A 26449-nucleotide genomic window follows, 5' to 3' on the forward strand; every position below is an offset into this window, starting at 1 on the left:
ATGCATAACTACTGCATAGCTTTGACTAGACGGACATCTGTTGGCAAAGTAATGTCTCTGCTTTTTAATATGCTGTCTAGGTTGGTCATAGCTTTTCTTCCAAGGATCAAGCATCTTTTAATTACATGGCTGCAGTCACCATCTGCAGTGATTTTGAAGCCCAAGAAAATAAAGTCTGTCACTGCTTCCCCATCTATTTGCCATGAAGTGATGGGACCAGATGCCATGATCTTAGTTTTTTGAATGTTGAGTTTTAAGCCAACTTTTTCATTCTCTTCTTTCACTTTCATCAAGAGGCTCTTTAGTTCCTCTTCACTTTCTGCCATAAGGGTGGTATCATCTGCGTATATGAGGTTATTGATATTTCTCCTGGCAATCTTGATTCCAGCTTGTGCTTCATCCAGCCTGGCATTTCACATGATGTACTCTGCATATAAGTTAAATAAGCAGGGTGACAATATACAGCCTTGACGTACTCCTTTCCCAGTTTGGAACCAGTTTGTTGTTCCATGTCCAGTTTTAACTGTTGCTTCTTGACCTGCATACAGATTTCTCAGGAGGCAGGTAAGGTAATCTGGCATTGCCATCTCTTTAAGAATTTTCAAGTTTGTTGTGATCTATACAGCCAAAGGCTTTGGCATAATCAATAAAGCAGAAGTAGATGTTTTTCTGGAACTCTCTTGCTTTTTCTATGATCCAACAGATGTTGGCAATTTGGCCTCTGGTTCCTCTGCCTTTTCTAAATTCAGTTTTAACATCTGGAAGTTCTTGGTTCATGTACTGTTGAAGTCTAACTTGGAGAATTTTGAGCATTACTTTGCTAGCATGTGAGATGAGTGCAATTGTGGGGCAGTTTGAAAATTCTTTGACATTAACCTTCTTTAGGATTGGAATGAAAACTGACTGTTTCTAGTCCTGTGGTCACTGCTGAGTTTTCCAAATTTGCTGGCATATTGAGTGCAACACTTTAACAACATCATCTTTTAGGATTTGAAATAGCTCAACTGGAATTCCATCACCTCCACTAGCTTTGTTCATAGTGATGCTTCCTAAGGCCCACTTGACTTTGCATTCTAGAATGTCTGGCTCTAGGTGAGTGATCACACCATCATGGTTATCTGGGTCTTGAAGATCTTTTTGGTATAGTTCTTCTGTGTATTCTTTCCACTTCTTAATATTTTCTGTTTCTGTTAGGTCCATACCATTTCTGTCCTTTATTGTGCCCATCTTTACATGAAATATTCCCTTGGTATCTCTAATTTTCTTGAAGAGATCTCTAGTCTTTCCCATTCTGTTGTTTTCCTCTATTTCTTTGTATTGATCACTGAGGAAGGCTTTCTTATCTCTCCTTGCTATTCTTTGAAACTCTGAATTCAGATGGGTATATCTTTCCTTTTCTCCTTTGCGTTTATCTTCTCTTCTTTTCTCAGCTATGTATAAGGCCTCCTCAGACAACCATTTTGCCTTTTTGCATTTCTTTTTCTTGGGGATGGTCTTGATCACTGCCTCCTGTACAATGTCACAAACCTCTGTCCATAGTTCAGCCCCAGGATCCTTCGAATATACTAATTTTACAAAATAACAAAAAGCGCAAAAAACTCCCTACAAACTCAACAGTTAACAGCAGCCAGGTCAAAGAGCAAAGGCAGGTAAGTGCATGACTGGTGGCAGGGGCACGTGGCACCCGAGGGCCATGCAGTGCAGACACTGTGGAGTGTGAGTGTTGGTTTCCACCAGCCACCTTGTTCCTGGGAATGCAGACTGCTTGGCTCCTTGGGGCTGAGCCATCTTCATCGCTCAGTTCCTTCCCGAATGCATAGCCAGCAATAAACTCTCCTTCTGGTTTCCCCTGTTCTGAACTTGAGGGAGTCAGGGCAGTGGTTAGCACCCCCATTCTACAGATGAGGCAACTGAGGCCCAGAGAAGGTGAGTGATCCATCCATCTTGGTGGATCCAAGTTGGGGGCTCTTCCATCTCTGGAGGCTGCTGGACAGGGGTCTGCTAGGTTTGCTCCCCACTGGGGCCTCTAGGGTGGGAGTTACTACACCCTGAAAGCTTCCTTTCTGGAAGGCTGGGAGCAGCAGCTGTTGGACTTCTGGGGGTTCCTGCTTCACAGGGGCCTTTGCAATAATTGCAGTGGGGGCCAGGGTCATGCAGTCCTCCAGCTGGGAATAAGCCTGATTTTGGTGGCTGCCCACAGGCTGCCCCCTGGGCCATGGAGAATCTGGGACGGATGAAGAAATGGGGGAGCTCAGAATCACGGGAATCTCAGGACCTGCCTCAAGAGGACTCCTGCCCAGACCCCCTAGATGGAGACCCTAACTACAGGCCAGCTCCAACCAAGCTCCACAGCTTCCCCACGGCCAAGAGCCGCAGCCGGCTCTTTGGCAGGGGTGACTCGGAGGACACATCCCTCATGGACTGCTCTTATGAGGAAGGCCAGCTGGCATCCTGCCCAGCCATCACCATCAGCCCTGTAGTCATCATCCAGAGGCCTGGGGATGGCCCCACCTGTGTCCGGTAAGTTGCATGTGAAGCCCCTGCCTCCCTTTCCACCGGGAGCCTGACTGGCCAAGTTGGCTGAGATCCCAGGCATGGTGACTCCATGTGATACCTGAGTTTGTGGGCAGAAGGTCAGAGAGCTGGGGAGCTGAGGGGGCCTCCAGATGTTGCCTGGTCCAGCATCTGTACTCACAGAAGCTATAGGACATGTGGCCACACGTGCTGGCATATATGCTGATCCTCGCTGTTGGCTGATCTCTGGGTCCAGGCTTTGAAGGTGCACCAGCCTCAATCATGTAGACTTCAAGTTGGAAAGCTTAAGGGCAAGATGCTTTTAAACAGAGTACAAGACTGCTCCAGTGAGCGTTCAGAAACCTCCCACCACGTCCAAGGCAGGACAGGGGCTCCCCTGGTCTGGCTGACTCTTGGGGGATGCTCTGTCACTTAGCTGAACCCCTGTCCCCAACCCCTCCAGGCTACCCCAGCCTCCAAGCGGGCAGAGAAGTGAGTGCCTGGGTGTTGCAGGAAGTCGTGGCTGCAGAGGTTTTCTAGCTGATGCCTACAGACAGAATGGGGGTGCATGTGCCCCACTGTTTCCTGTTACAACTTGGTCTGAGGGGTGGCTTTCTTTTTACATTTACCCCCTTTCGGTTTGCTTCAGGATTTAGTTGTTCTCCCCAACCAGCTCTGAAGGTCTCAAGGCCAAGGGGAGACCAGAATATGAGACAAAGGTATTCTCTGGTCCACAGGCAGCTGTCCCAGGACTCTGCTGCCCCTGAGAACCTCAAGCTCTACGATCGCAGGAAGATCTTTGAAGCAGTCGCTCAGAATAACTGTGAGGAGCTGGAGAGCCTGCTGCTCTTCCTGCAGAAGAGCAAGAAGCATCTCATGGACAGCGAGTTCAAAGGTGGCCCCGAGGCTATCGGGTTCCCGGGAGGTGCCTCTCTGCAGTGCCTGCTCTGACCCCTGCTTTGTCTTGCAGACCCAGAGACAGGGAAGACCTGTCTGCTGAAAGCCATGCTCAACCTGCACAACGGGCAGAATGACACCATCCCCCTGCTCCTGGAGATAGCCCGGCAGACGGACAGCCTGAAGGAGCTCGTCAACGCCAGCTACACGGACAGCTACTACAAAGGTGAGGCGGCCGGGGCCAGCACGGCTCTGCCCACATGCTCTCCTGGAGCGAGGGGGCACCCTCGCAGCCTGACAAGCCTCTGAGCCCCTTATTCCCTTTCCCAGCCACTGAATCAGGATCTCCCTTCCTCTCCCACCTCTGGCTTGCTGCTCCTTGATCTCTGGCAATTTTGAGTCCTTTAGCTCCCGGTCTGGTGTTCCCAGTTCCCAGGAGGCTCTACTCCTGTTCAGGGACTCCTTGGGCATCTTTAGGGGATCCTGGCTTGCTCTGTTGGGGGAATCATCCCACACGTTCTGTCAGGCCCGCCCTCAACACCTGGCCAGTCACCCCCTCAGGACTACCAGTCCCAAGCCAAGAGCATGCATCCTCCACAGGCCAGACGGCGCTGCACATAGCCATCGAGAGGCGGAACATGGCGCTGGTGACCCTGCTGGTGGAGAACGGGGCTGATGTCCAGGCTGCGGCCAACGGGGACTTCTTTAAGAAAACCAAAGGGCGACCTGGCTTCTATTTTGGTAGGGAGACCATGTGGTAGACACTTAGCATCTTGGAAGTTTGAGGTGGAGACAGAGGGAGTGGAGGCTGGGTGATGCAAGGGCCAAGCCAATCTCTTTCCAGGGAGGCCCACCGTGTGCCTGTGGTTGGCTGCAGGTGAGCTGCCCCTCTCCCTGGCCGCGTGCACCAACCAGCTGGGCATCGTGAAGTTCCTGCTGCAGAACTCCTGGCAGCCAGCTGACATCAGCGCCAGGGACTCAGTGGGCAACACGGTTCTGCACGCGCTGGTGGAGGTGGCCGACAACACGGCTGACAACACCAAGTTCGTGACGAGCATGTACAATGAGATTCTGATCCTGGGGGCCAAAATCCACCCTACGCTGAAGCTGGAGGAGCTCACCAACAAGAAGGGGCTGACGCCGCTGGCTCTGGCCGCCCGGAGTGGGAAGATCGGGGTAGGGAGGGGGAGTCGTGCCTGAGATGAGGATGCTGTGGGAGGGGGTCTGCCTGCCTTTCTGGACTTCTGGCATCAGAAGAAGCTGCCACATCAGCCTGTAGGGGGTCAGAAGGGTGGGGGCATTAAAGTACGCCAGAGGAATTGTGAGGTGCTGAGCAGAAGCCAGCAGCACACATATGGCCAGTTCTTTTCTCTTTCCCATACTATTTTTTTTAAAACTTTTTATTTTGTATTGGAGTATAGCCAATTAGGCTTCCCAGGTGGTGCTAGCAGTAAAGAACCTGTCTGCCAATGCAGGAAACAAGAGACATGGGTTCGATCCCTGAGTTGGGAAGATCCCTTGGAGGAGGGCACGGCAACCCACTCTAGTATTCCTGCCTGGAGAATCCCATGGACAGGGGAGCTTGGCGAGCTATAGTCCATGGGGTGGAGAAGAGTCGGACATGACTGAAGTAACTGAGCACACAAGCATACATAGCCAATTAATAAACAGTGATAGGTGAACAGTGAGGAGACTCAGCAGTGCATATACATGTATGCGTTATCCCCCAAACTCCCCTCCTGTCCAGCCTGCCCACATGTGGCTGTTTCTGATTTTCAACTCTGAGCATCACCAACAAGCCATGGGGTGAGGGTGGGTTGAGCCGAGAGTGAACTGGAAAGAGAAGCTGTTGGTGATTTTTCATGCAAGACAGGACTTTTAGGTGATAGGGAGTCCTAATGGGGTAGGACAGGCTTCCAAGTCTGTGGATGATGTCACGCCATGGAAGGCTGAAGATGGGGCTGGGCAGCTGGGAATTGGGGGTGGGATGGGAGTTTCTCAGTACCAGAGGATTCTGGGAGCTGGTCCCTGCCCATACTGAGCCTCTTAGGACGAGAAGCCTGGCTTTATAACTTTGGTTGTATTTCTTGAATTTTCTTTATTTCCTTTTGGCTTGAGGTTTTCTAGAGGGGACCACGGCAGTCCTTCACTGAGAACGAGGGGGCCAGGTGTGATCAGGTGATAGGTCTGAGGCATTGGGCAGCTTGATCTAGAAGGCAGTTAAGAGATTGCTGAATGTGGGTGGGGACCGTCCTGGGGCTTGGGCAGGGACTTCAATGGACTCAGAAGCAGAATTATTCTTGGAACAGAGCTAGTGGCCTGTGCAGGGCCTCAGGCTAGCCTCTAACAGGTTCTTGTGTCCCCGGGGCAGGTCTTGGCTTATATTCTCCAGAGGGAGATCCAGGAGCCTGAGTGCAGGCACCTGTCCAGGAAGTTCACCGAGTGGGCTTATGGGCCTGTGCACTCCTCACTCTACGACCTGTCCTGTATCGACACCTGTGAGAAGAACTCAGTGCTAGAGGTGATCGCCTACAGTAGCAGCGAGACCCCTGTGAGTGGACCGGGGCCGGGACCCAGCTTCCGGTCTCACTGCAACCCCAGCCCCCTCTCCAGGCCATGGTCTGACTCTGCCTCACCTGCTGCCTGGGGCTTGTACCCTGCCGCCTCACCTCCCCTTTTATTCCCACTGAACGTTTTCCTGTATCATACACTCAATACATGATAACATTACAATAAAACTTTAACATTTCAAAAGTAGATAGACAAGAATCCTCCATTTATACCACATGAAAACATATAGCTTCATTTTGTTTATATAAATGGGATCATACAATATATAGTACAGAACAACCTTTTTTTTTTCACTTAGTGGCATGTCTTACAGATAGTTTTATATCAGCACATATGGGTCTACTTTATTTTTAAAAAAATGGCTGCAAATACGGGGCTTCCCAGATGGCTCAGTGGTAAAGAATCTGCCTGCCAGGAGATGTGGGTTCGATCCCTGGGTTGGGAAGATCCCTTGGAGAAGGAAATGGCAACCCACTCCAGTATTATTGTCTGAGAAATCCATAGACTGAGGAGTCTGGTGGGCTACAGTCCATGTGGTCAAAAAAAAGTTGGGTACAACTTAGCGACTAAAGAGCAAAGTAGCAGTAAGTATTCCATGATAGCTGCTGCTGCTGCTGCCGAGTCGCTGCAGTCGATAGGGATGGGGGTAAATATCCACAGGAGGACTTTTGAGTTATTTCCATGTTTTTCCTACTACATGCTGCGGGTTGTTTGGCATGGGCTTGAGAATTTTTCTGTGAAGGACACCTGGAATTAGAATTGCTAAATCAGAACGTATGTCCTCAAGATTGCATGAATGCACTTGCCTACCATCAGTAGGTACACATCTACCCAAGTCTTTGCCAACCTGGGTATTACTTTTCTTTTCTTTTTCAAAACTAGTTTAAGTACCTGGAGTCCAAACAGCTATTTCATTGATGTCTTAATTCTTGTTTCCTTGATTGCTGTGAGGTTGAGAATTTTTTCATATGTTTTAACCATTTGTATTCCTTTGGTAGAATAGCAACATTCGTTATCCTTTGCCGTCTTTTCTACTGGACTTATTTGCTTCATCCTTTTAGTACGTAGAGCCTCTTGTTATAAAATGAATTGGTCCTTTCTCTACTGCACATATTTCATATGTTTTATTTTCTCCTAGTCTCGTAGCCTCTTACAAAATTCATTTGCATCATTTGGGTCCATCTTAGAGTCACTAGTCCAATTACACTGCACAACAGGGGTTACACAACTAGAGGGTGGACCATTCAAGGAGCCTGCTGGTCCAGACCTGTGACCCTCTGCTGCTGCCCAGGCCAAGGGCGTGGTCATTCAGAAAGTGGGTATGAAGAGTCCCTGGGGCTGAAGGGGGCCTGCAAGGAGGATCTTACTGGGAGGAGTACTTACCTCTCCTTGCTTCCCTTAGAATCGCCATGACATGCTCTTGGTGGAGCCGCTGAACCGCCTCCTGCAGGACAAGTGGGACAGATTCGTCAAGCGCATCTTCTACTTCAACTTCTTCGTCTACTGCTTGTATATGATCATCTTCACCACGGTCGCCTACTACAGACCTGCGGGAGGCCGGGTGCGCCTGAGGCTTGGGCCTCAAGGGGGAAGAGGGGAGGGGATGGGCGTTCCTAGAAGACCCCACGACCCCGGGCCAGGTGGGGCCCAGGAGACATGGAAGGGTCGCCTGGAGATCTTATGTTCCTGCTCATCCTTCTCCTGGTTGTCCTGCACCTGCTTCGTGTTCTCAGCCCCTTCTTCGGCCTCCTGGTTCTGAGAGGCTGAGCCTGTGGTCGCTGAGGTACCTGATTGTAGAGGGGGTGAACTAGGTTGGAAAGGATGCAGAATTAGGGGGCTGGAAGCGGCTCTCCGCTGGGCTGGATGTCTTCAGGGTCGTGGGTGGTGCAAGCCCTGAGCACATTGCCAACTCTCTCTCCTGCCCGCTTTTGTTCACTCATTCACACACGATTCATTCCCTGGACACAGACTCTGAGCACTGCTTCTAAGCAAGGCCCTGGACCATGCATCAGATCAACCTAAGATCAGACTTTCCCTGCTATCAGAAGTCATAGGCTACCTCAAGTTTCTTAACTGAGTCTTTCATTCAATATCCCAGCACTTAACTTGCTGCCTTTATTTCCAGAGTGGCTTGCTTATAAATTTGGTTGAAAAACTCAACTTCCTAGTTAGGTGGAATCTGATTTCTATACATCTATTAAGGCCATCTAATGAGTTTATTTATTTATATTTTTGGCCTCACTGAATGCATATGAGATCTTAGTTCCCCAATCAGGGATTGGACCTTCGTTCCCTATAGTGGAAGCACAGGGTCTTAATCACTGGGCTGCCAGCGCTGACTTTAAGAGAAAAGAGAAATGTGCTAATGAAACGAGCTAGTGAGAGTCGGACATGACTGAAGCGACTTGCAGCAGCAGCAGCAGCAGTGAAGCAGTGCTTATGAAATATGGATGGTAGGCTGAAAGGAAACCCACTCTAGAAAACTGACTGAAACACAAGGACAACACACATGCATGTGTGTGTGACCGCATTCCTTTCATCATCTGAGGAAAACCTTGACAGTCCTGGGAGATCGGGGTTCACCATAGGCAGCGGGAACAGCAGGGAGCACATGGCATCGTGTCTGTAAGGGTGTTTCCACCTATGCCACCACTGTCCTCCCAGCCAAGCAGAGCTCTAGACTAGGGAATCACCCGAGAGCCAGCACAGTACATCAGGGATGCTCCTCTCACCCCCTGGAGGCTCTCCTCTTGCCACTGGGGAATCAGGTCCCATCTGCTCGCAGGTGCCCCCATTGTAATGCATTGTCTCTGTTTGGGTCTCTGCTGATGGAGGCTAAGCCTCTCCAGAAGGGGCTGGGTCTTAATCACAAGGCTTTGCACCTAGTAAATGTTTGTTGAAGGAATGAGTGAGTGGAATCATTAATCTCTTTGTCCTTTGCAGCCTCCCTTTAAGCTGAAACACACTGTAGGGGACTATTTCCGAGTCACTGGAGAGATTATTTCTGTGGCAGGTGGTATCTACTTTTTTTCCCGAGGGGTAAGCATTCTTTCCCATGCTGTGAGTTTCCATTATCACCTAAAGAAAAAGCCAAGAGACTCATTCAGTGCTCACCACTGTTTTAAAAACCTTTTTATATTGTATTGGGGTATATCTGATTAACAACGTGAGAGTTTCAAGTGAACAGCAAAGAGATTCAGCCATACATATACCTGTATCCATTCTCCCCCGAACTTCCCTCCCATCCAGGCTGCTGCATAACATTGAGAAGAGTTCCCTGTGCTATACAGTAAGTCCCTATTGGTTATCCATTTTAAATATAGCAGTGGCTCACCCACTTTTTAATTCATCAACCATGTAATGGCCCTGCTTGAGAAACTTAGAGATGCATAGGTTAAGATGAGAACCCTCAGGCATTCACGGCTGGGGAGGGGGTACTGGTTTGCCCAGTGTGTCCCTCTGCAGACCCAGGTCAGTCACACTTGAAGACAGGCAGTCAGGGCTGTCCACTGAATGTAATGTTTTAATTACAGAGGTAGAATGCAAGTCTCTTAAGAGACAGGATCATGACTGGTAGCTGTTTAATTAATTGAAACAGTTCAGTAAAGCTCAGAAGAATGAAATATGTATATACTGGAACCATTTTATTATTTGTTTATTTTTAAAAGACCCCCCCCGCCTTTTTTTTGGCCATGCCATGTGGCTTGTGGGATCTTAGTTCCCTGACCAGGGATCAAACCTGTGCCCCTTGCAGTGGAAGCATAAAGTTCTAACCACTGGACCACCAGGGAAGTCCCTGGAATCATTTTAACTAAAATCCCCAAACATGCATATTCCTAGGCCATTCTTCTAATATATGTGGGACCACTGTTTCATGCACAAAGGATTCTGAATGCAAAATTTGAGATTATTATGATTTTTTCCCCTTAATCTTTTTGATCTAAGCCACACTCTGTTTTTTAGTAACTCATCTTTAAGGAGTCTTTCCTAATCATTGGACGCTGTCTTCATAGAAACAACCGTCTTTATTTTCACACTCATGGTTTATATTATCGTAAGGTACGAAACCGTAGTAGCAAGTGCAGTGGGCAAAAAGGCATTCTTGGCAAACAGGATTAACCACTGGGAGGGCACAGAGCGTGTGAGTGTCCTGGAGAGGAGCATTCACCATGGGCATCAGGCAAAATGTTTTCAGAGAGTGAAGAGCACTGGTTTATCCAATGAGTTAGTTCAGTGGAGGCTGGTTAAAGAACTATTACTTTAATTCAAACTTAGTTAGAAAAAGCACAAATTAGAAAGGAGGGGCGAAAAAATCGTCCAATCCTATCATTCAAGCATAGCGATTGATACTATTTTGGTGGTTTTCCTTCCCATCTTTAATTCTAGATACAGTTGTAATTTCACTCTATTTAAAAAATTCCCCTGACCGAGTCATACGATATTACCCCATTAGTCTGACCCAGGCTGTTCCACTGTCTTCATTATCTTTGCTTTGCTGCACTTCTGTGGTACATCACGGTGCTGTTTAGAAAACATTCTGGTTGCTCAGTGTTTAACCTTTCCTGAGATCTTATTCTCTGTTTACCTGCAGATTCAGTATTTCCTGCAAAGGCGGTCGTCACTGAAGACCTTGTTTGTGGACAGCTATAGTGAGATGCTTTTGTAAGTGATACTGACTCTTACGCCTCTGCAGCAGATAGCATCTTTTGGCCATGAGACCCGGGATGACAGCAGTCAGCTCATTCTCACTCATTCTCTCACATACACTGGGCCTGGAACCTAGTAGGGCTTCACAAACATGTTGAATGAATGATGGAAGGCACCCAGTAAACCTTTGCTGGGTGAGTGAATATTGAGAGTTCACTCTGTACCAGGTATGTCCCAGGTACTAGGGAATGATCAACCTGTTCCCCAGGCTCCCGTGGTCTACAGTCAGAGTTAGATGTACCTTTGTTCCTTTTTTCCATCCTTTTATCCATCCATCTGGGAAGGGACCGCTGAGCAGACCCTGTCATGGGATTGCCCAGATGTCCTCTAAGCCTGTCCAGGCCTCTGATGGGCAGCCCTCGCCAGGCTGAGGAGCAGAAAGGACACCTTCCCTGGCTCTGCTCCTGAGTTTGAGGATGTGACCAGCAGACTCTACCTGTGGTTTTTTGGGAGCGCATAGCCTGTTCTCCTCACGAGCCTAGGCCTCCTAGACTCTCTGCTGTCCGTGAGGCTATTGTTCCCAGGAACTGCGTAGGGAGGTTGTTAGAGCTAAAGCCCTGTTTTTTCAGCCTGTTTTCATCATTGCTTTTAGATTCCTTTTCTTTTTTTTTCCTAATTGCTCCTCCCATGAAATCTCTTACCACAGATATGCTGTATATCTGTTTATGTACTATATTTATTTATTTTAAAATTTTATTCATTTACTTTTGGCTGCGCCGGGTCCTGCTGCGTTCAGGCTTTCTCTAGTTGCAGAGAGCAGGGGTGCCAGGCTTCTCATTCCAGCGGCTTTTCTTGTGGCAGGGCACAGGCTTTGGGCGCGTGGGCTTCAGCAGTTGCAGCGCATGCGCTTAGTTGCCCCATGGCATCTGGGATCTAGTTCCCTGACCAGCGATTGAACCCCTGAGCCTGCGTTGGCAGGTGGATGCTTAACTACTGGACCACCAGGGAGGCACTGTCTTTATATCTGTGCATTGTGTGTAAAGAGAATAAGATTTTGCACGTGCACCGTCCTCCTATCCCCCTGCCAGCACCCGGGACTGATTTTTGCCTCTTTGGGACGATATCGCTCCCACTGACACTCATGGAGGTAGGATGGCCATCCCCTCTCCCACCTCCCCCTATGGCCTTTGAGGGGAGGTCCTGGCATCTTGGGGCTTCCCAGGTGGCACTAGTGGTAAAGAACCCACCTGCCAACGCAGGAGACGTAAGAGACGTGGGTTTGATCCCTGGATCAGGAAGATCCCCTGGAGGAGGGCGTGGCAACCCACTCCAGTATTCTTGCCTGGAGAATCCCCATGGACAGAAGAGCCTGGTGGGCTACAGAGCTGAACGTGTTCTCAAAGAGCTGAACACGACCGGAGGGACTTAACATGCCTGTGTGCCAGGCATCTGGGGTCCTTCTGTGAGGGTGCCTGTGGACAGGGCCTTTTGTCCCTCCTGCTCAGCTTCATGCAGTCGCTGTTCATGCTGGCGACCGTGGTGTTGTACTTCTGCCACTGCAAGGAGTACGTGGCCTCCATGGTGTTCTCCCTGGCCATGGGCTGGACCAACATGCTCTACTACACCCGCGGCTTCCAGCAGATGGGCATCTACGCCGTCATGATCGAGAAGGTGGGTGCCGGTGCCCCAGGGCTCCTCCGCAGAGCCTGACTACCTCCTGGGGGTGTGGAACCCAGCTCCACAAACTCCATCCATCCTCTCTGTGTTGTCTGGGAAGGTCCTGCTTTAAGACCCACTTCCCCAGAGAATTCCCCAACAATCAGGCAATCTGGCCTTGACCCAGGGTTGGGGGCGCCCTTGAAACTTGACTCCCCTCCACTTGCCAGGCTCCCTCTCCCCCCAGAAGTCAGTCCCTCACGACTCCTGAGCTGAAAACCACCAAACCAAACCTAGCTGTCTGTCCTCTGATTTCACTTGGGCTCAAGAAAGACCCCCAGGCTGACACAGCCCTAGTACTTGCCTTGGCCCCTCCTGGGCCTGGAGGAGGGTCTGACAAGCCCACTCTCCTCTGCAGATGATCCTCAGAGACCTGTGTCGCTTCATGTTTGTTTACCTCGTGTTCCTGTTCGGGTTTTCCACAGGTAATGGGTGTGGTCAGGGCTGGTGGGAGGCCGGGGCTCCCGCTGCCTCGGCTTCTTGAGGAGTCTGCAGGGTTGTGTGGGGAGAGGCCCACTGGGGTGTGTGTCTGCAGGTGACAGAGCAGATGGACAAGGAGCACACTGAAATAATAGTAGTAGGAGAACCTGGAAATTGATTCATAAAAGATTTTAGGTCATTTTAGAGGTATAAAATGCTGCTTGCCTGTGGTATAGTTGCATCTTGACTCAAAAAAAATTTTTTTAATTGATTTATTTTAATTGGAGGAGAATTACTTTACAGTATTGTGGTGGGTTTTGCCATATATCAGTATGAATTGGCCATAGACGTACGTGTGTCCCTGCCCTCCTGAACCTCCCTCCCCACCCTAGGCACAAGATGTCTATACTCTTTGCCCAGATTCCCCTAGTTGTTTTACCACATTTGAAAAATCACTTTCTTTTCCACTACATACACATACACACACCACACACACGTGCTTAGTTGCTCAGTTGTGTCCAACTCTTTGCGACCCCATGGACTGTAGCCCACCAGGCTCCTCGGTTCATGGGGATTCTTCAAGCAAGAATACCGGAGTGGGTTGCCATGCCCTCTTCCAGATAATTTTCCCAACCCAGGGATCGAACCCAGGTGTCCTGCATTGCAGGCAGATTCTTTACCATCTGAGCCACCAGGAAAGCCCAAGAATAATGAACTGGGTAGCCTATCCCTTCTCCAGGGGATCTTCCCAACCCAGGAATCAAACTGGGGTCTCCTGTGTTGCAGGCGGATACACACTACATACTTATAAAAAAAAAAAAAACAGAATTGCAGATATGATCAGTCCTTTACCACTAAATACTTCAGTGAGTATTTCCTGAAAACGAGAACATTCTCTTACATAAACACAGCATAATGATCAAAATCAGGAAATTAACATCAATACTGGACTATTAGCTAATCTTCCAGCCTTCTTCAAATTTCACCAATTGTCCTAATAATGTCTTTTATAGAAATGAAAATCCCAGATAACACATTACAGTCACTTGTCAAGCCTGTTTAGTCTCCTTCAGTCTGGAGCAGTTTCCTCAATCTTTCCTTCTCTTTTGTGACCTTCACATTTTTATTGAGTAAAGGGCAGTTTTTTTAGTGTCTCTTGGTTTGGGTCTGGCTGATGTTCCTTCACAGTTAAATTCAGGTGTGCATTTTTGGTCAAAATATCAAGGAAGGAATGTGTGTTTTCCTTATATCAGGTATCCCATGATGTCTGTCTGTCCCTTTCTAGTGATGCTAACTTTGTGGTTTTTTAAATCAATTCATTTATTTTTGGCTGTGCTGGGTCTTCATTGCTGCGCACAGGCTCTCTCTAGTTGCAACGATCAGATTATGACAAACTGATAGTTCTGAAGAAGGGAGTACATTTTTTTTTCCCCTTTAAATTCACACAAAAATGCCACATGGCGAAGCCAGAGTTCCTGCTGTGGACCCATCCTGGGCCAGTGGGTGTGCGGGTTGGGGACCCTGGGGTCTTAGGCTTCCATTGGCCACATGTTCTCTGTGCCCTCCAGCGGTGGTGACACTGATAGAGGATGAAAAGAATGACTCTGTGTTGGCTGAGCCATCGCCCCACAGGTGGCGAGGGCATGGCTGCCGGTCGGCCGACAGCTACAACAGCCTGTACTCCACGTGTCTGGAGCTGTTCAAGTTCACCATCGGCATGGGGGACCTGGAATTCACCGAGAACTATGACTTCAAGGCTGTCTTTGTCATCCTGTTGCTGGCCTACGTGATTCTCACGTACATCCTCCTGCTCAACATGCTGATCGCCCTTATGGGCGAGACGGTGAACAAGATTGCGCAGGAGAGCAAGAACATCTGGAAGCTGCAGGTGAGCGGCAGCATCAGGGGGTCAGCTGCTCGGGCTGCTGCTCAACACAGCTGGGTGCACAGGGGACTCTTTGGGGAGGGGCAGAGAGCCCAGCCAGACCGGGGGGCTCAGGCACCAGCCTCCCCCTCAGATGTCTCCCCTCTGGCTCCCCCCGCAGGGGTGCTTGCCCAGGGTCACCAGGGGGTGTTCGTAGACTCCGTGTCTACTGTGGGCTGGGCAGTCCCTGGGAGGAGGAGACACAGGGTTCAGGCCCATGGGGTGCCTGTCGCAGAGGATCTCAGTCTCGATTGGGCACTGGAAGCCAGACCCTGGGAGCAGCTAAGATGGGATGGGCCGTGACAGCTGTATTTGTTTGTTTGTTTGTTTGACTGTGCCGGGTCTTAGTTGCTGCATACGGCATGCAGGCTGTTAGTTGCGGCATGTGGGATCTAGTTCCCTGACCAGGGATTGACCCTGGACCACCTGCATTGAGAGCACAGAGTCTTAGCCACTGGACCACTAAGGACGTCCCCTGACAAGTGCATTTTTGAGCTTCCTAGTCCACCTCTGCCTTCCCAACTAATAGTAAAAGCATCATTCTTACTAAGTAGTGCTGGCTCTACACCAGGTACTGTTCTAAGTGTCTTACTTACATGCTGTCTTTAATCCCATAACACTGCTACCAAGAGGGCACTTGGTATCCCCAATTTTGGATGAAGGCACTGGTTTCCCAAGTGGTGCAGTGGTAAAGAATCCGTCTGCCAGTGCAGGAGATGGAGATGTGGGTTCGATCCCTGGGTCGGGAAGAGCTTCTGGAGTAGGAAATGGCAACCCACTCCAGCATTCTTGCCTGGAGAATCCCATGGACAGAGGAACCTGGCGGGCTACAGTCCATGGGGGCCGCAAAAAGGGTCAGACATGACTTAGTGACTAAACAACAACAACGAGGCAGAGAAGTTAGTTATCTGTCTCCAAGGCAACCAGTAAGTAGCCCAGCCAGGACTCAGCCCCAGAAAGTCTCACCCTCGAGGCTCTGCTCTTAACTGCTACATTATGTTGCCCCTTTTTGAGCTCCTCGGGGAAGGGTCTGGGGCTGGCTGTGCCTGTGCAGGTCTGAGCTCCATCCAGGGGTGTGCACCTGCCGGGCTGTGAAGACCAAGCCTGGTGCAGAGAGTACTGGACGTCCATCCTGGAGGTACAGGGACAGGAGAGCCCCTGAACACACTTGGCAGGAGGCACTGGCAGCCGGGGTGGCCCCTGGATGAGCCCTCTGCCCTCTGCCTTTTGTATCTCCTTCCTGCAGAGAGCCATCACCATCCTAGACACGGAGAAGAGCTTCCTCAAGTGTATGAGGAAGGCCTTTCGCTCAGGCAAGCTGCTGCAGGTGGGGTACACACCTGATGGCAAGGACGACTACAGGTGGTGTTTCAGGTAATTTCCGAGGCAGGGTCAAAGCTGGGGGAGCTCGGGGGCTCAGCCACGGATATGGGGACCCACCCAGAGCTAGCTGTAGGTACAGGGGCCCATGCTGGGGCTTAGTATGAACCTGGGGAACCACCTAGAGTCACCTGTGGGAACAGAAGCCTTTCTTAGGGTCTCTTGGGACCAGTCGTGAGCACAGGGGACTATCCCAAGGCCAGCTATAGGTACAGGGGCTCCCCTGGGGTTGGCTGTGGGTACAGGGGACCCAGCCTAGATCTCAGACTGTGGGACCCAGACATGAAATACTGGAAAACAAGGTGTCCAGAAGGGGTCACCTAGCCATCAGAGTCAGAACTAGGAATCCAGTCTTTAAAGTCCCTGGGCCCCAAGGTATAGTCAGAGGACACCTCTTCAGAGGTGGTGTCCAAAAGGCAGGTCCCTTCCTCCCTGGAATTCCCTGGGAGTTCAAGCAGTTGGGACTCTGTGTTCTCACTGCCGCGGGCCCAGATTTGATCCCTAATCAGGAAATTAAGATCCTGTAAGCTGCTTGGTTGGAGAAGGCAATGGCACCCCACTCCAGTACTCTTCCCTGGAAAATCCCATGGACGGAGGAGCCTGGTAGGCTGCAGTCCATGCGATTGTGAAGAGTCAGACGCGACTGAGCGACTTCACTTTCACTTTTCACTTTCATGCATTGGAGAAGGAAATGGCAACCCACTCCAGTATTCTTGCCTGGAGAAACCCAGGGATGGGGGAGCCAGGTGGGCTGCCGTCTATGGGGTCGCACAGAGCCGGACACTGAAGCGACTTAGCAGCAGCAGCAGCAGCAGCAGCAGCAAGCTGCTTGGTGTGGCAGGCTTCCCAGGTGGCGCTAGTGGTAAAGAACCTACCTGCGAAGGCAGGAAACACCAGAGACGTGGGTTTGACCCCCGGGTCAGGAGGATCTCCCGGAGGAGTGTGGGGCAACCCGCTCCAGTATTCTTGCCTGGAGAATCGCCATGGATGGAGGAGCCTGGTCGGTCCTCTCTCCTTCATTGGCAGGTGGGTTCTTTACCACTAGCGCCACCTGGGAGGCCCCCAGCAGTGTAGCCTGGTGGGCTACAGTCCATGGGGTCAAGAAGAGTTGGACGTGACTGAGACGACTTAGCATGGATGCACTTGGCAAAAACAAACACCAAAGGCAGGCCCATCCGGGCCCTCCTGTTACCAGCTGTCTCCCCGTCCTGGTCTACGGGGCGCTGGGACTGCGGGGCTGCGGACCGCCAGCTCCCTGCTGCCCCATCTCCTCGCAGGGTGGACGAGGTGAACTGGACCACCTGGAACACCAACGTGGGCATCATCAATGAAGACCCGGGCAACTGCGAGGGCATCAAGCGCACCCTGAGCTTCTCCCTGCGGTCAAGCCGAGGTGAGGTGCGAGCGGAAGGGGGGCAGGTGAAGCCTTGGGGTCCCCCACCCCCTGGAGCAGCTTCAGGGGTCAGCCACCCGCACACTCAGTCACAGGGGCTCACGCATGCCCGCTCAGCCCACAGCTCCACGGCCCCGTACCTGCTGGCTCTGCCAGGATCCCTGGTCATCCGTGGCCCAGAGGAGGCTGTCAGCCCACATTCAGCCTCCGGTGGGCTGCCCTGGCTCCTCCCTCCCGGTCCTTACACCTAGCGTCTGCACTCCGCAACGCGAGGCTTACGGACCCAAACAGGGACTCTCACCTGCCTCACATGCAGGCAGGCAGAGGAGGGAAGAGTGGGAGCAGAAGAGCCCTGCGGAAAACCACTACCAGGAACCAGCCCTTCAAACCGTTAACGGTAAACATTTTAAGAGAAGACATGAAATGAAAGGTCCAGGGGAAGATACTCACCTAAAAGTGAGGCACACCTAGTCTCTTATATTGAACACATTTTGAGTTATAATTACAACCCTGCACTAATTTTTTTTTATTGTGGTAAAATATATATAACATGAAATTTGCCATTTTAACTATTTTTTTTCAAACCGTACGGTTTGGTGGTATTAATTATATCCACGATGTTGGGTAAGCATCACCCTTATCTATTTCCAAAACGTTTTCAAGATTCCAAACAGACATTCTGTACCATTCAACAATTAATCCCACTTCCCCCTCCTCCCAGTTCCTAGTAACCTCTAACCTACTTTCTGTCTCTAGGAATTTTCCTATTCTGAGTACTTCTTGTAAGAGGAATTACACAACGCTTGTCCTTTTGTGTCTGACTCAGTAGTGCTCCATTGTATGTATATACTGTATTTTATTTATCCATTCATCTGTTCACTGACATTAGAATTGTTTCCATCTTTTTGACTGGTGTGAATAATGCTGTGAACGCTAATGTACAAGATTCTTTTTGATTCTCTGCTTCCCAGTCTTTGGGATGGTAGTGGAATTGCGGGATATATGTTAATTTTATGTTTAACTTTTTTGAGAAACTGCCAAAATGTTTTCCAAAGCGGTTGAGTCATTTTACCTTCCCACCAGCAAGGTACCAGGGTTCCACATCCTCACCTACAACTTGTTATTTCCTGTTTTTGTTTTGATTATAGCCTTCCTAACATGTATGCAGTAGTATCCCACTGATTTGCATTTCCATAATGACTAATGATTTTGAACATCTTTTCATGTGCTTCAGTTCAGTTCAATCACTTATTTGTCATTTATAGATAATCCTTGGAGAAATGCCTATTCAAGCTCTTTGCCCATTAAAAAAAATGTTTTTTAAATTGTTGAGTTATAAGAGGTCTTTGTATCTGCCAAATGTAATTATTTATCAGATATATAATTTTCTAATATCTTTTCTATGCTGTGAATTGCCCTTTGATGTACAAAAGCTTTTATTTTGTTGAAGCCCAATTTATCTATATTTAAAAATTAATTAACTGGAGGATAATTGCTTTACAATATTGTATTAGTTTCTGCTGTACAACGATGTGAATCAGCTATCAGTATACATACCATTTTATCTATTATTTTCTTTGGTTATTGTTCCTTTGGTGTCATGTCCAAGAAATCACTGTCAAATCCAGTCCAATGTCAGGAAGATTATTCCCTCTGGTTTGTTTTTTTCTTTTAGAGAGTTTTCTAATTTTAGCTCCCTACCATTTTTTCTATATCTTTTCTTTTTAAAAAAGTAATTTTTAAATTTTAATTGGAGGATAATTGCTTTCCAGTGTGGTGTTGGTTTGTGCCGTACACCACCACCAATCAGCCATAAGTATACATATATTCTCTCCCTCTTGAGCTTCCTTCCTACCCACTCCCTACCATTTTTAAGTTGCCTTTTTCTTGAGTCAGCATGTTCTTGGTTTCTGAAAACCTTGGGCTGTTTCCCAGAGCTCTGACCATGTTGCTTCTAAAGTTTCTGCCTTAAAAAAAAATGTTTTTGTGGCAGCATGCATGTTTGGAGCTGTCTACTTTGCCATTTGCTGGTGTCACTAATTTTGTTTTTATTGTTGCTAATTCTTAAATGAACAAAGAATGAATCAAATGTTGATAGGTTTTTTTCCTTGTTTTGGTTCACTGGGGAAAGGCATGATTTTTCAGGCAGACTTGCCTGATAGCATGATACTGCAGGTCTTAGATTTGCTATTGCTTCATAGAGAAGCTGATTTTTTTTTTCTATTTTACAAACTTAAAAAATATCCTTTATTGAGATGCAATTTGCATCCAATAAAATGCACATATTTTATGCATACACTTTGATAAGTTTTGACGATTCCCTGGAGAAAGAAATGGCAACCCACTCCAGTATTCTTGCCTGGGAAATCCCATGGACAGAGGAGCCTGGTAGGCTGACAGTCTGTGGGGTCGAAAAGAATTGGACAGGACGTGGCAATTAAACCACCATCACACACTCGGGCAACCACCACCTCGTTCAAGATATAGACTGTTTCCATCACCCCGGAAAGGCCCTCATGCCCTTTTGTGGTCAATTCCACCCTCCTCATCCTGAGTAACTATCTAATTTCTATCTCTATAGATTAGTTTTACATCAGCTTTTGTTTACCTGAAAATGTTAATTCCCTCTTCATGTTTGAAGGATATTTTCCCAGATACAGAATTCTAGGTTAATAGGTTTTTGTTGCTTTTTAATTGTATATCTTAATTTAATTTTTTAAAATTATGTTTTGGCTGTGCCACAGGGTGTATGGGATCTTAGCTCCTCAACAAGGGATTGAACTCATACCCCCTGCAGCGGAAGCCCAGAGTCTTAACAACTGCACCTCCAGGGAAGTCCCCTTTTGTTGCTGGTTTTAATTTCAGTACTTAAACTATGATTATCTGCTGTCTTCTGGCTTCTGTTGTTTCTGATGAAAATTCACCCGTAATTTGCCCTGCTGTTCTCCTGTCTGTAGTGTGTCTGCCCTCACTCCCTCAACTGCTTTCAAAATATTCTCTTCATCTTTGGTTTTCAGCATTTCAACTAAAATGTGCTTAGGTATGCTTTTCTTTGCTTTTATCTTGCTTGTGGTTTGTTGAGATTCTTGGATCTGTACATCTTATGTTTCATCAAATTTTGGAGACTATATACACTTCGCTTTATTTTCCCTATGTTCTTGTTTTACAGGCACGTTGGGCCGTTTGATATTGTCCTGTGGGCTTCTGAGGCTTTGTTCATTTTCCCTCAAATTTGATAATTTCTATGATCTGTCTCCAAGTTCATTGACACTTCCCTCAGTCATCACCAAACTGCTATTAAGCCCATTCAGTGAATGGACTCTTTGGTTCTGGAATTTCTATTTGGTTCTTTTAAAAAATAGTTTCCATTTCTCTCCTGAGATTCCTTAGCTGTTCCTTCATTAAGATTGTTTTCCTGGGACTCCCCAGGTGGTCCAGTGGTTAAAACTCCATTCTTCCAGTGCAAGAGACTCGGGCTTGATCTCTGATTAGGAACTAGGATCCCAAATGTTGTGTGGTGTGGCCAAAAAAAAAAAAAAAGATTACTTTCATTTGGTTCTTTGAATGTATTTATAATAGCTGGTTTTGATTCTCCACCTACTAAATCTGCTAAATCCAACATTTGGGCCATCTTGGGGTTAGTTTCTATTGACTGTTTTTTTCTTGACTGTGAGTCACGTTTCCCTGTTTCTTGTATGTCTAGTAACTTTTAATTGTATACTGGGCATTGTAATAATATGTTGTAGAGACTTTTGATTGAATTTTCATTCTAGCTGCGGTTCAGTTACTGATGAATCACTTTGAACTTGTGTATGCTTAGCTTTAACATTTAATTATGGCAGATCTGTGGAAATGTCAAGGTGTTTACCAATCCCATCAAACTTGTGGGACTCAAAATCCAGACTCTTTTCTCTGTGGATCTTGTCAGCTCTTGACTTTAGGTTTTTTAAGGTGGGTCTCTCTCTCTGTTTTTTTTTTTTTTTTTTTTTTTTGGTTCTTGGCTGAGCTTCTGGGCAGGTAGGATCTTAGTTCCCTGATCAGGGATCAAACCCATGCCCTCTGCATTGGAAGCATGGAGTCTTAACCACTAGACCTCCAGGGAAGTTAGAGTGGGTCTTGAGTAGACCTTATTCTAGTGTGTATAGAGTAAGTAGGGCATTTCTGGTATTTTAGCTTGATCCTCAGAGTAGAAAAAGGGTATAAGGAGGTCTGTCCCTTGGTAGGACTGGATCTCCAATATCGCTCAGTACTGCTCAGATTCTGATGTTTCTGTCCCACTTTCAACCCCACAACAGCTACTGTCTGATAAGATTGTGCAAGTATACTAACTCTGAGCTAAGGATTTGCGGGAAACCCCATCCCAAAGACTTCTGGACCTTTACCCCCACAGCTCCCTTCTTCTCCTGCACCCTGTCCCAGGGATTCTAGCTGCTTTGGCTGCTCAAAACTCTGCTGTCTTCTTCCTTAGCTCAGAGGCACTTCCACACTCTGCTGAGACTCTAACTCACGGCACTGCAGTCTGAGAACTAGTCTCTAAAGAGTACTTTAGGGCAATCACAGGGCTCGCCTTGTGAATTTCACTTCTCTCAGCAATTGCAGCTTCTCAGTCTGCGGTCTTATGCCTGAAGACATTTGCTGCATGTATTTTGTCCTGTTTTATGGTTGTTTACAGCAGGATGGCTGGCTATCAGAGCCAAAAGTGGAAATCTATTTTATTAAGAGGCTTACTTTTGGAAAACTACTCAAGAGCTTCATCGGTTTTCCCAAGGGCTTCCTTCAGGCCTCTGTACTTCCTCCTGCTCATCTCGAGTTTCATTAGAAGCTTTCTCTGTGTCATGTCAGAGTACCTATTGATGCTCTCTTTTTCGGTTGTTAACTGGTCCAGCTTCACCACAGAGCCATTCAGAGATGGCTTTGCATGTGATATGAACAGTTTTCTGACATTGCTCATTGATTTCATGAAACTACGCACCTTTGACAAGATTTGCTGTTTCACTTTGCAGTTGTCTTTGCATGACATTGTTGACTGTTTACAGCGTTGCTCATTCACTGTACTATTAATAAAACCATTGACCCAGTGGCAGGGATACACACACAACTCATGTTACTTGGGGTGCGGCTTGGAGATGGTTAGAGGTTCCCTGGTTTCACACATATGATTAATTAGGAAGCATTTCCTGAAGATTTTGCTTTCCTAATCAACTTTGTAACAGTGGAAACTCCCGTAATGAGTAGTGAGATCATTTAATAATGAGGAACTCTCCCCACCCACTTAGCCCATGTGATTGGGAAGGGGTGGGGGAATGCATCAGAGAAAGGGCAGGAGAGATAGTGGTCAGTGGCTGAGCCAGGGAGAGCATGTGAGGGGGTCTCGGCATTAAGACTGAGGGAAGTGGGCGCTGGAAGCCCCACGCCTTCTTTGAGGGCCCGGGAACTGGAGCTGGGTCAAGCAGTCTCTGAGGTTGGGTTTCCCCAACCAGCCAGCCAGCCAGCCAGCCAGCCAGGCAGAAAGGAGACGGTGTCTCAGTGAGCACTTGGCCTGTCTCCCCATGGAGCCCCCCTGCTTCTATGCCTTCCCTAAAACCTCCGTCAGCCATCTACTTAGTATCAGATGGAGCTTGGGAAGCAGGCCAGGGTCAGCCTGTGGGCCCAGGGGAAACCCAGGACCTGGAGAATTCAGCTGGGCCCAGCTTCCCATGTTCCTGATGCCTTTGAGACGTGGCCAGGACAGGACACCAGCAGAGGGGAATGAACTGTGGCCTGAGGGCAGAAGGTATGATTTAGGCTGGCTTTCTAGAGAGATCAGACCTGAGAGGGCCAGCCAGAGGGCTTGGCCGACCGGGGCTCTGGCAAGTGGGAGGAAAGCTTGTATAGCTGTCCCTCTGGGCTGTCACTTCTCTGAGGGTCACCATGGGGGACGGGGGGCGGCTGGAGATCCCATGAGGGTGACAGTGGGGTCTTCTTCAGGGCCTTCCTGGGATTTCAGGCCACACATGAGAGCCCACGTCAAGGCCCAATGTTGTTATGGTTCCCCTGGTATTGTTCCCAATCCGCTGTTCACTGGTGGGGTCTGGGCCCCACATCCTGATTCTCTCTGGCTGGTGTTCATCCCCTGCAGCTGATCTGGTGTGGAGCCGCTCCCGGGGTAGCCCCAGTGCCTCTTTCCCTCCCATGTGGGCAGGGAAGAAACAGAGGCTGAGAGTAGCAAGCCCTGGACTCTCCTGGGGCCAGAAGCAAGTCAGGGTGGAGTCGAGGAGGGGAATTTAGGAGCTGCCTGAGCAGATGAGACTCCTGGAGCAGCTGAGGAAAGAGGAAACGGCCCCCATCCCTGTGTCTTGGAAGCACTGAGGTGCCTACATCCCACTTTATCTAGAGGGTGGTAATGCCAAACAACTCTTTGGTATCATTTTGCTGCCTCCAAGGCAGTATTAGGCTTGCCTGGTGGCTCAGTGGTAAAGAATCCACCTGCAATGCAGGAGATGCAGGTTCCATCCCTGGGTTGGGAAGATCCCCTGGAGAAGGAAATGGCAACCCACTCCAGTATTTTTGCCTGGGAAATCCCATGGACAGAGGAGCCTTGCGGGCTACAGTTCATGGGGTCATAAAGAATCAGATACAACCAAAGCGACTAAACAGCAACGAAGGCAGTAATAGTGTTTCATCCTCGTTCAGTTGCAGGGAGGAACTGGAAGAACTTTGCCCTGGTGCCCCTCTTAAGAGATGCAAGTACTCGAGAAAGGCACCCTGCCCAGCCTGAAGAAGTTCACCTGAGGCACTTCACAGGGTCCCTCAAGCCCGAAGATGCTGAGGTCATCAAAGATTCTGCTGCTTTAGGGGAGAAGTGAGGGACTGCACAGGGTGCTCTCCACCCTATGGGCCTTGGGTACCCCACTGCCACTGGTGATGGGCGTGCAGGGGCCTCTAGGGAGTCTCAGCAGCCTGGCCCCACCAGCGTCGCCTTCCAGCCTTTACTGGACTGCACGGGACAAGCTGTGGGAGGTGTTGCTGGATGCCCAGGAAGAGTCATCCAACCTTCGCTGTCCCCAGCTGCATCTCCTAAAACAAAAGGATCTCGATTTCTGGGGTTTACTGACTTTATCAAACATGCGAATGAGAAGTCTCCACATGCACGTATGCAATGCCCCTTTGATTTTCTATTCCTAGGAGTGAAAGGCAGCGAAGCCCAGGGAAACACCTCTGAGAACAAAATGCTTCCTTTGAGATAAAATGCCGAAGCGCCTGTCTGTAATGTGCTTAGTATCTCTGCTGTCCAGAGTGGTCTGGGATGGTGACGGTTGCTCCGCTGGAGAAGGTGGGGGAACCTGGCCCCCTTCCCAGCTCTGCCAGAATCAGGTGTTTCTGGAGTGACTGCCTCCTTCTATGTGATGCATCGTAGTTCCAAAAATATTAGCTCTGCTGCTGCTGCTGCTAAGTCGCTTCAGTCATGTCTGACTCTGGGTGACCCCATAGACAGCAGCCCACCAGGCTCCCCTGTCCCTGCTGTTCAAATAAAAGTACAGGACCATGTCCCAAAACCATGTGGCAAGAATTTTTTTTAATAATCTTCCATCTATGTGGCCATAGTCCCTGCTTGCCTGCAGTGGTACCTATTTCCATCTCCACTCAACTTGCCATCCATCAGATAAATACAGAAATAAACATATATGTCATACCAAGTGTGAACTGCGTGTCAGTCATTGGGCCAGTGTGGCTCTTTGGTTCCATGTGGTCTGTGTGTGCATGTGTGTGTACCCATGTGCATGTATGTGGAACCCTGTATGGCTAGGAGCCTCTGGTCATGCTTTAGTTGTTACCTGTGGGTGAGGGCTCTCCTCCTACCATAGTTAGCAAACTGTGGGCCATGGGCCAAATTGGGTCTGCCACCTGTTTTAGTAAACTTTAAAAGAAATTTTTTGGCCAGTGCCCTGAAGCATGTGGGACCCTAGTTCCCTGAGGGATCAAACCCACATCCCTTGCTTTGAAAACATGGAGTCTTAACCACTGGAGCACCAGAGAAGCTCTTAAACAAACTTTTATTTTTCAAGTAATGTAGCCATTCATTTATATACCATATCTGGCCATTGCCGTGCCACCATGCAGAGCTGAGCAGTTGCAAGAGATTGAATAGCCTGCGAATAGCTGCAAAGCTGGGCCTTTCTGGAAAATTTTGAGGCTCCCTATGTTATGGACTAGAATTTAAGAAGGAATGATCTAGAAAAGTACTCTGTCCCAGACACCAATGGGTTTTGTTATGTCTGTGGAGTGTGGAATGAGCTATCCAGTCATTAACTTGTTGGGTGTTGGTCCACAAGATGAAGGATGACATTAGCTGAGGCCAGGCTTTGGTCATTTCATGAGAGGTCTACCCAGAGGGAACACTGGGTCACCCTCCTCAAATTCTGCAGCAGCACGTCTACCTCCACACACAAGGCCAGCAGAGGAGCCTGGATCTGGTTGATGAAGGGGCTGGGTGTGAAGTGAGCCTTGGCCAGACCACGGCAAACGAGCTCAGTGGAGGAATACTGCTGACTAGAACTCGTGGAGTATTTATATAAAGTGCTCAATGTCCATTATCGTTTAAGCCTCCTAACAGCCCATGAAGATTTATTATTACCTCCATTTTATAGATGAGAAAACTGAGGCTGGGACTGTTAGTAAGGTTACATAGCCAGTAAACAGCAATGCCTGGGTCTGACCCCAGGCAAATTGGACTCCAAAGTGAAAACTTGACTGTGATGCTAGGCTGAGTGGCAGAGAACCAGCTGGGGCATGCCAGCCTATCCCTGGGTAAGAAGGGAGACGTGCGGCCTTCTGCTTCCTGGTTCGGTTGGGAATCCTTGCTTTACTTGTAGGCCTTCCTCAGAAAACACATAGATGTCAGATGTTTTTAAATTTCTGCAAATTGGATCAACTTTCAGACTTAGTTCTAGAGGGATATTGTGGATGTTCTTTTGTAAAATGAATGATTACAGCCTTTTGTGTGAACC

At 48.6% G+C, this 26449-nt stretch overlaps 1 protein-coding gene across 1 annotated transcript; it reads left to right on the forward strand.

Moving 5' to 3' along the window:
- The first annotated feature begins 2233 nt into the window (after window positions 1-2233).
- On the forward strand, window positions 2234-24472 carry TRPV1 (transient receptor potential cation channel subfamily V member 1). Its single transcript, XM_040243737.1, has 15 exons — window positions 2234-2520; window positions 3252-3409; window positions 3485-3637; window positions 4012-4152; window positions 4289-4587; window positions 5783-5962; window positions 7385-7543; window positions 8926-9021; window positions 10574-10644; window positions 12135-12300; window positions 12704-12770; window positions 14334-14653; window positions 15936-16063; window positions 17347-17462; window positions 24135-24472. The coding sequence occupies exons 1-15, from the start codon at window positions 2234-2236 to the stop codon at window positions 24305-24307; spliced, it is 2514 nt and encodes an 837-aa protein (XP_040099671.1). The 3' UTR covers window positions 24308-24472.
- Window positions 24473-26449: the final 1977 nt, after the last annotated feature.

Source organism: Oryx dammah, unplaced genomic scaffold (assembly GCF_014754425.2).
Source record: "Oryx dammah isolate SB20612 unplaced genomic scaffold, SCBI_Odam_1.1 HiC_scaffold_8, whole genome shotgun sequence".
Lineage (NCBI taxonomy): Eukaryota > Metazoa > Chordata > Mammalia > Artiodactyla > Bovidae > Oryx > Oryx dammah.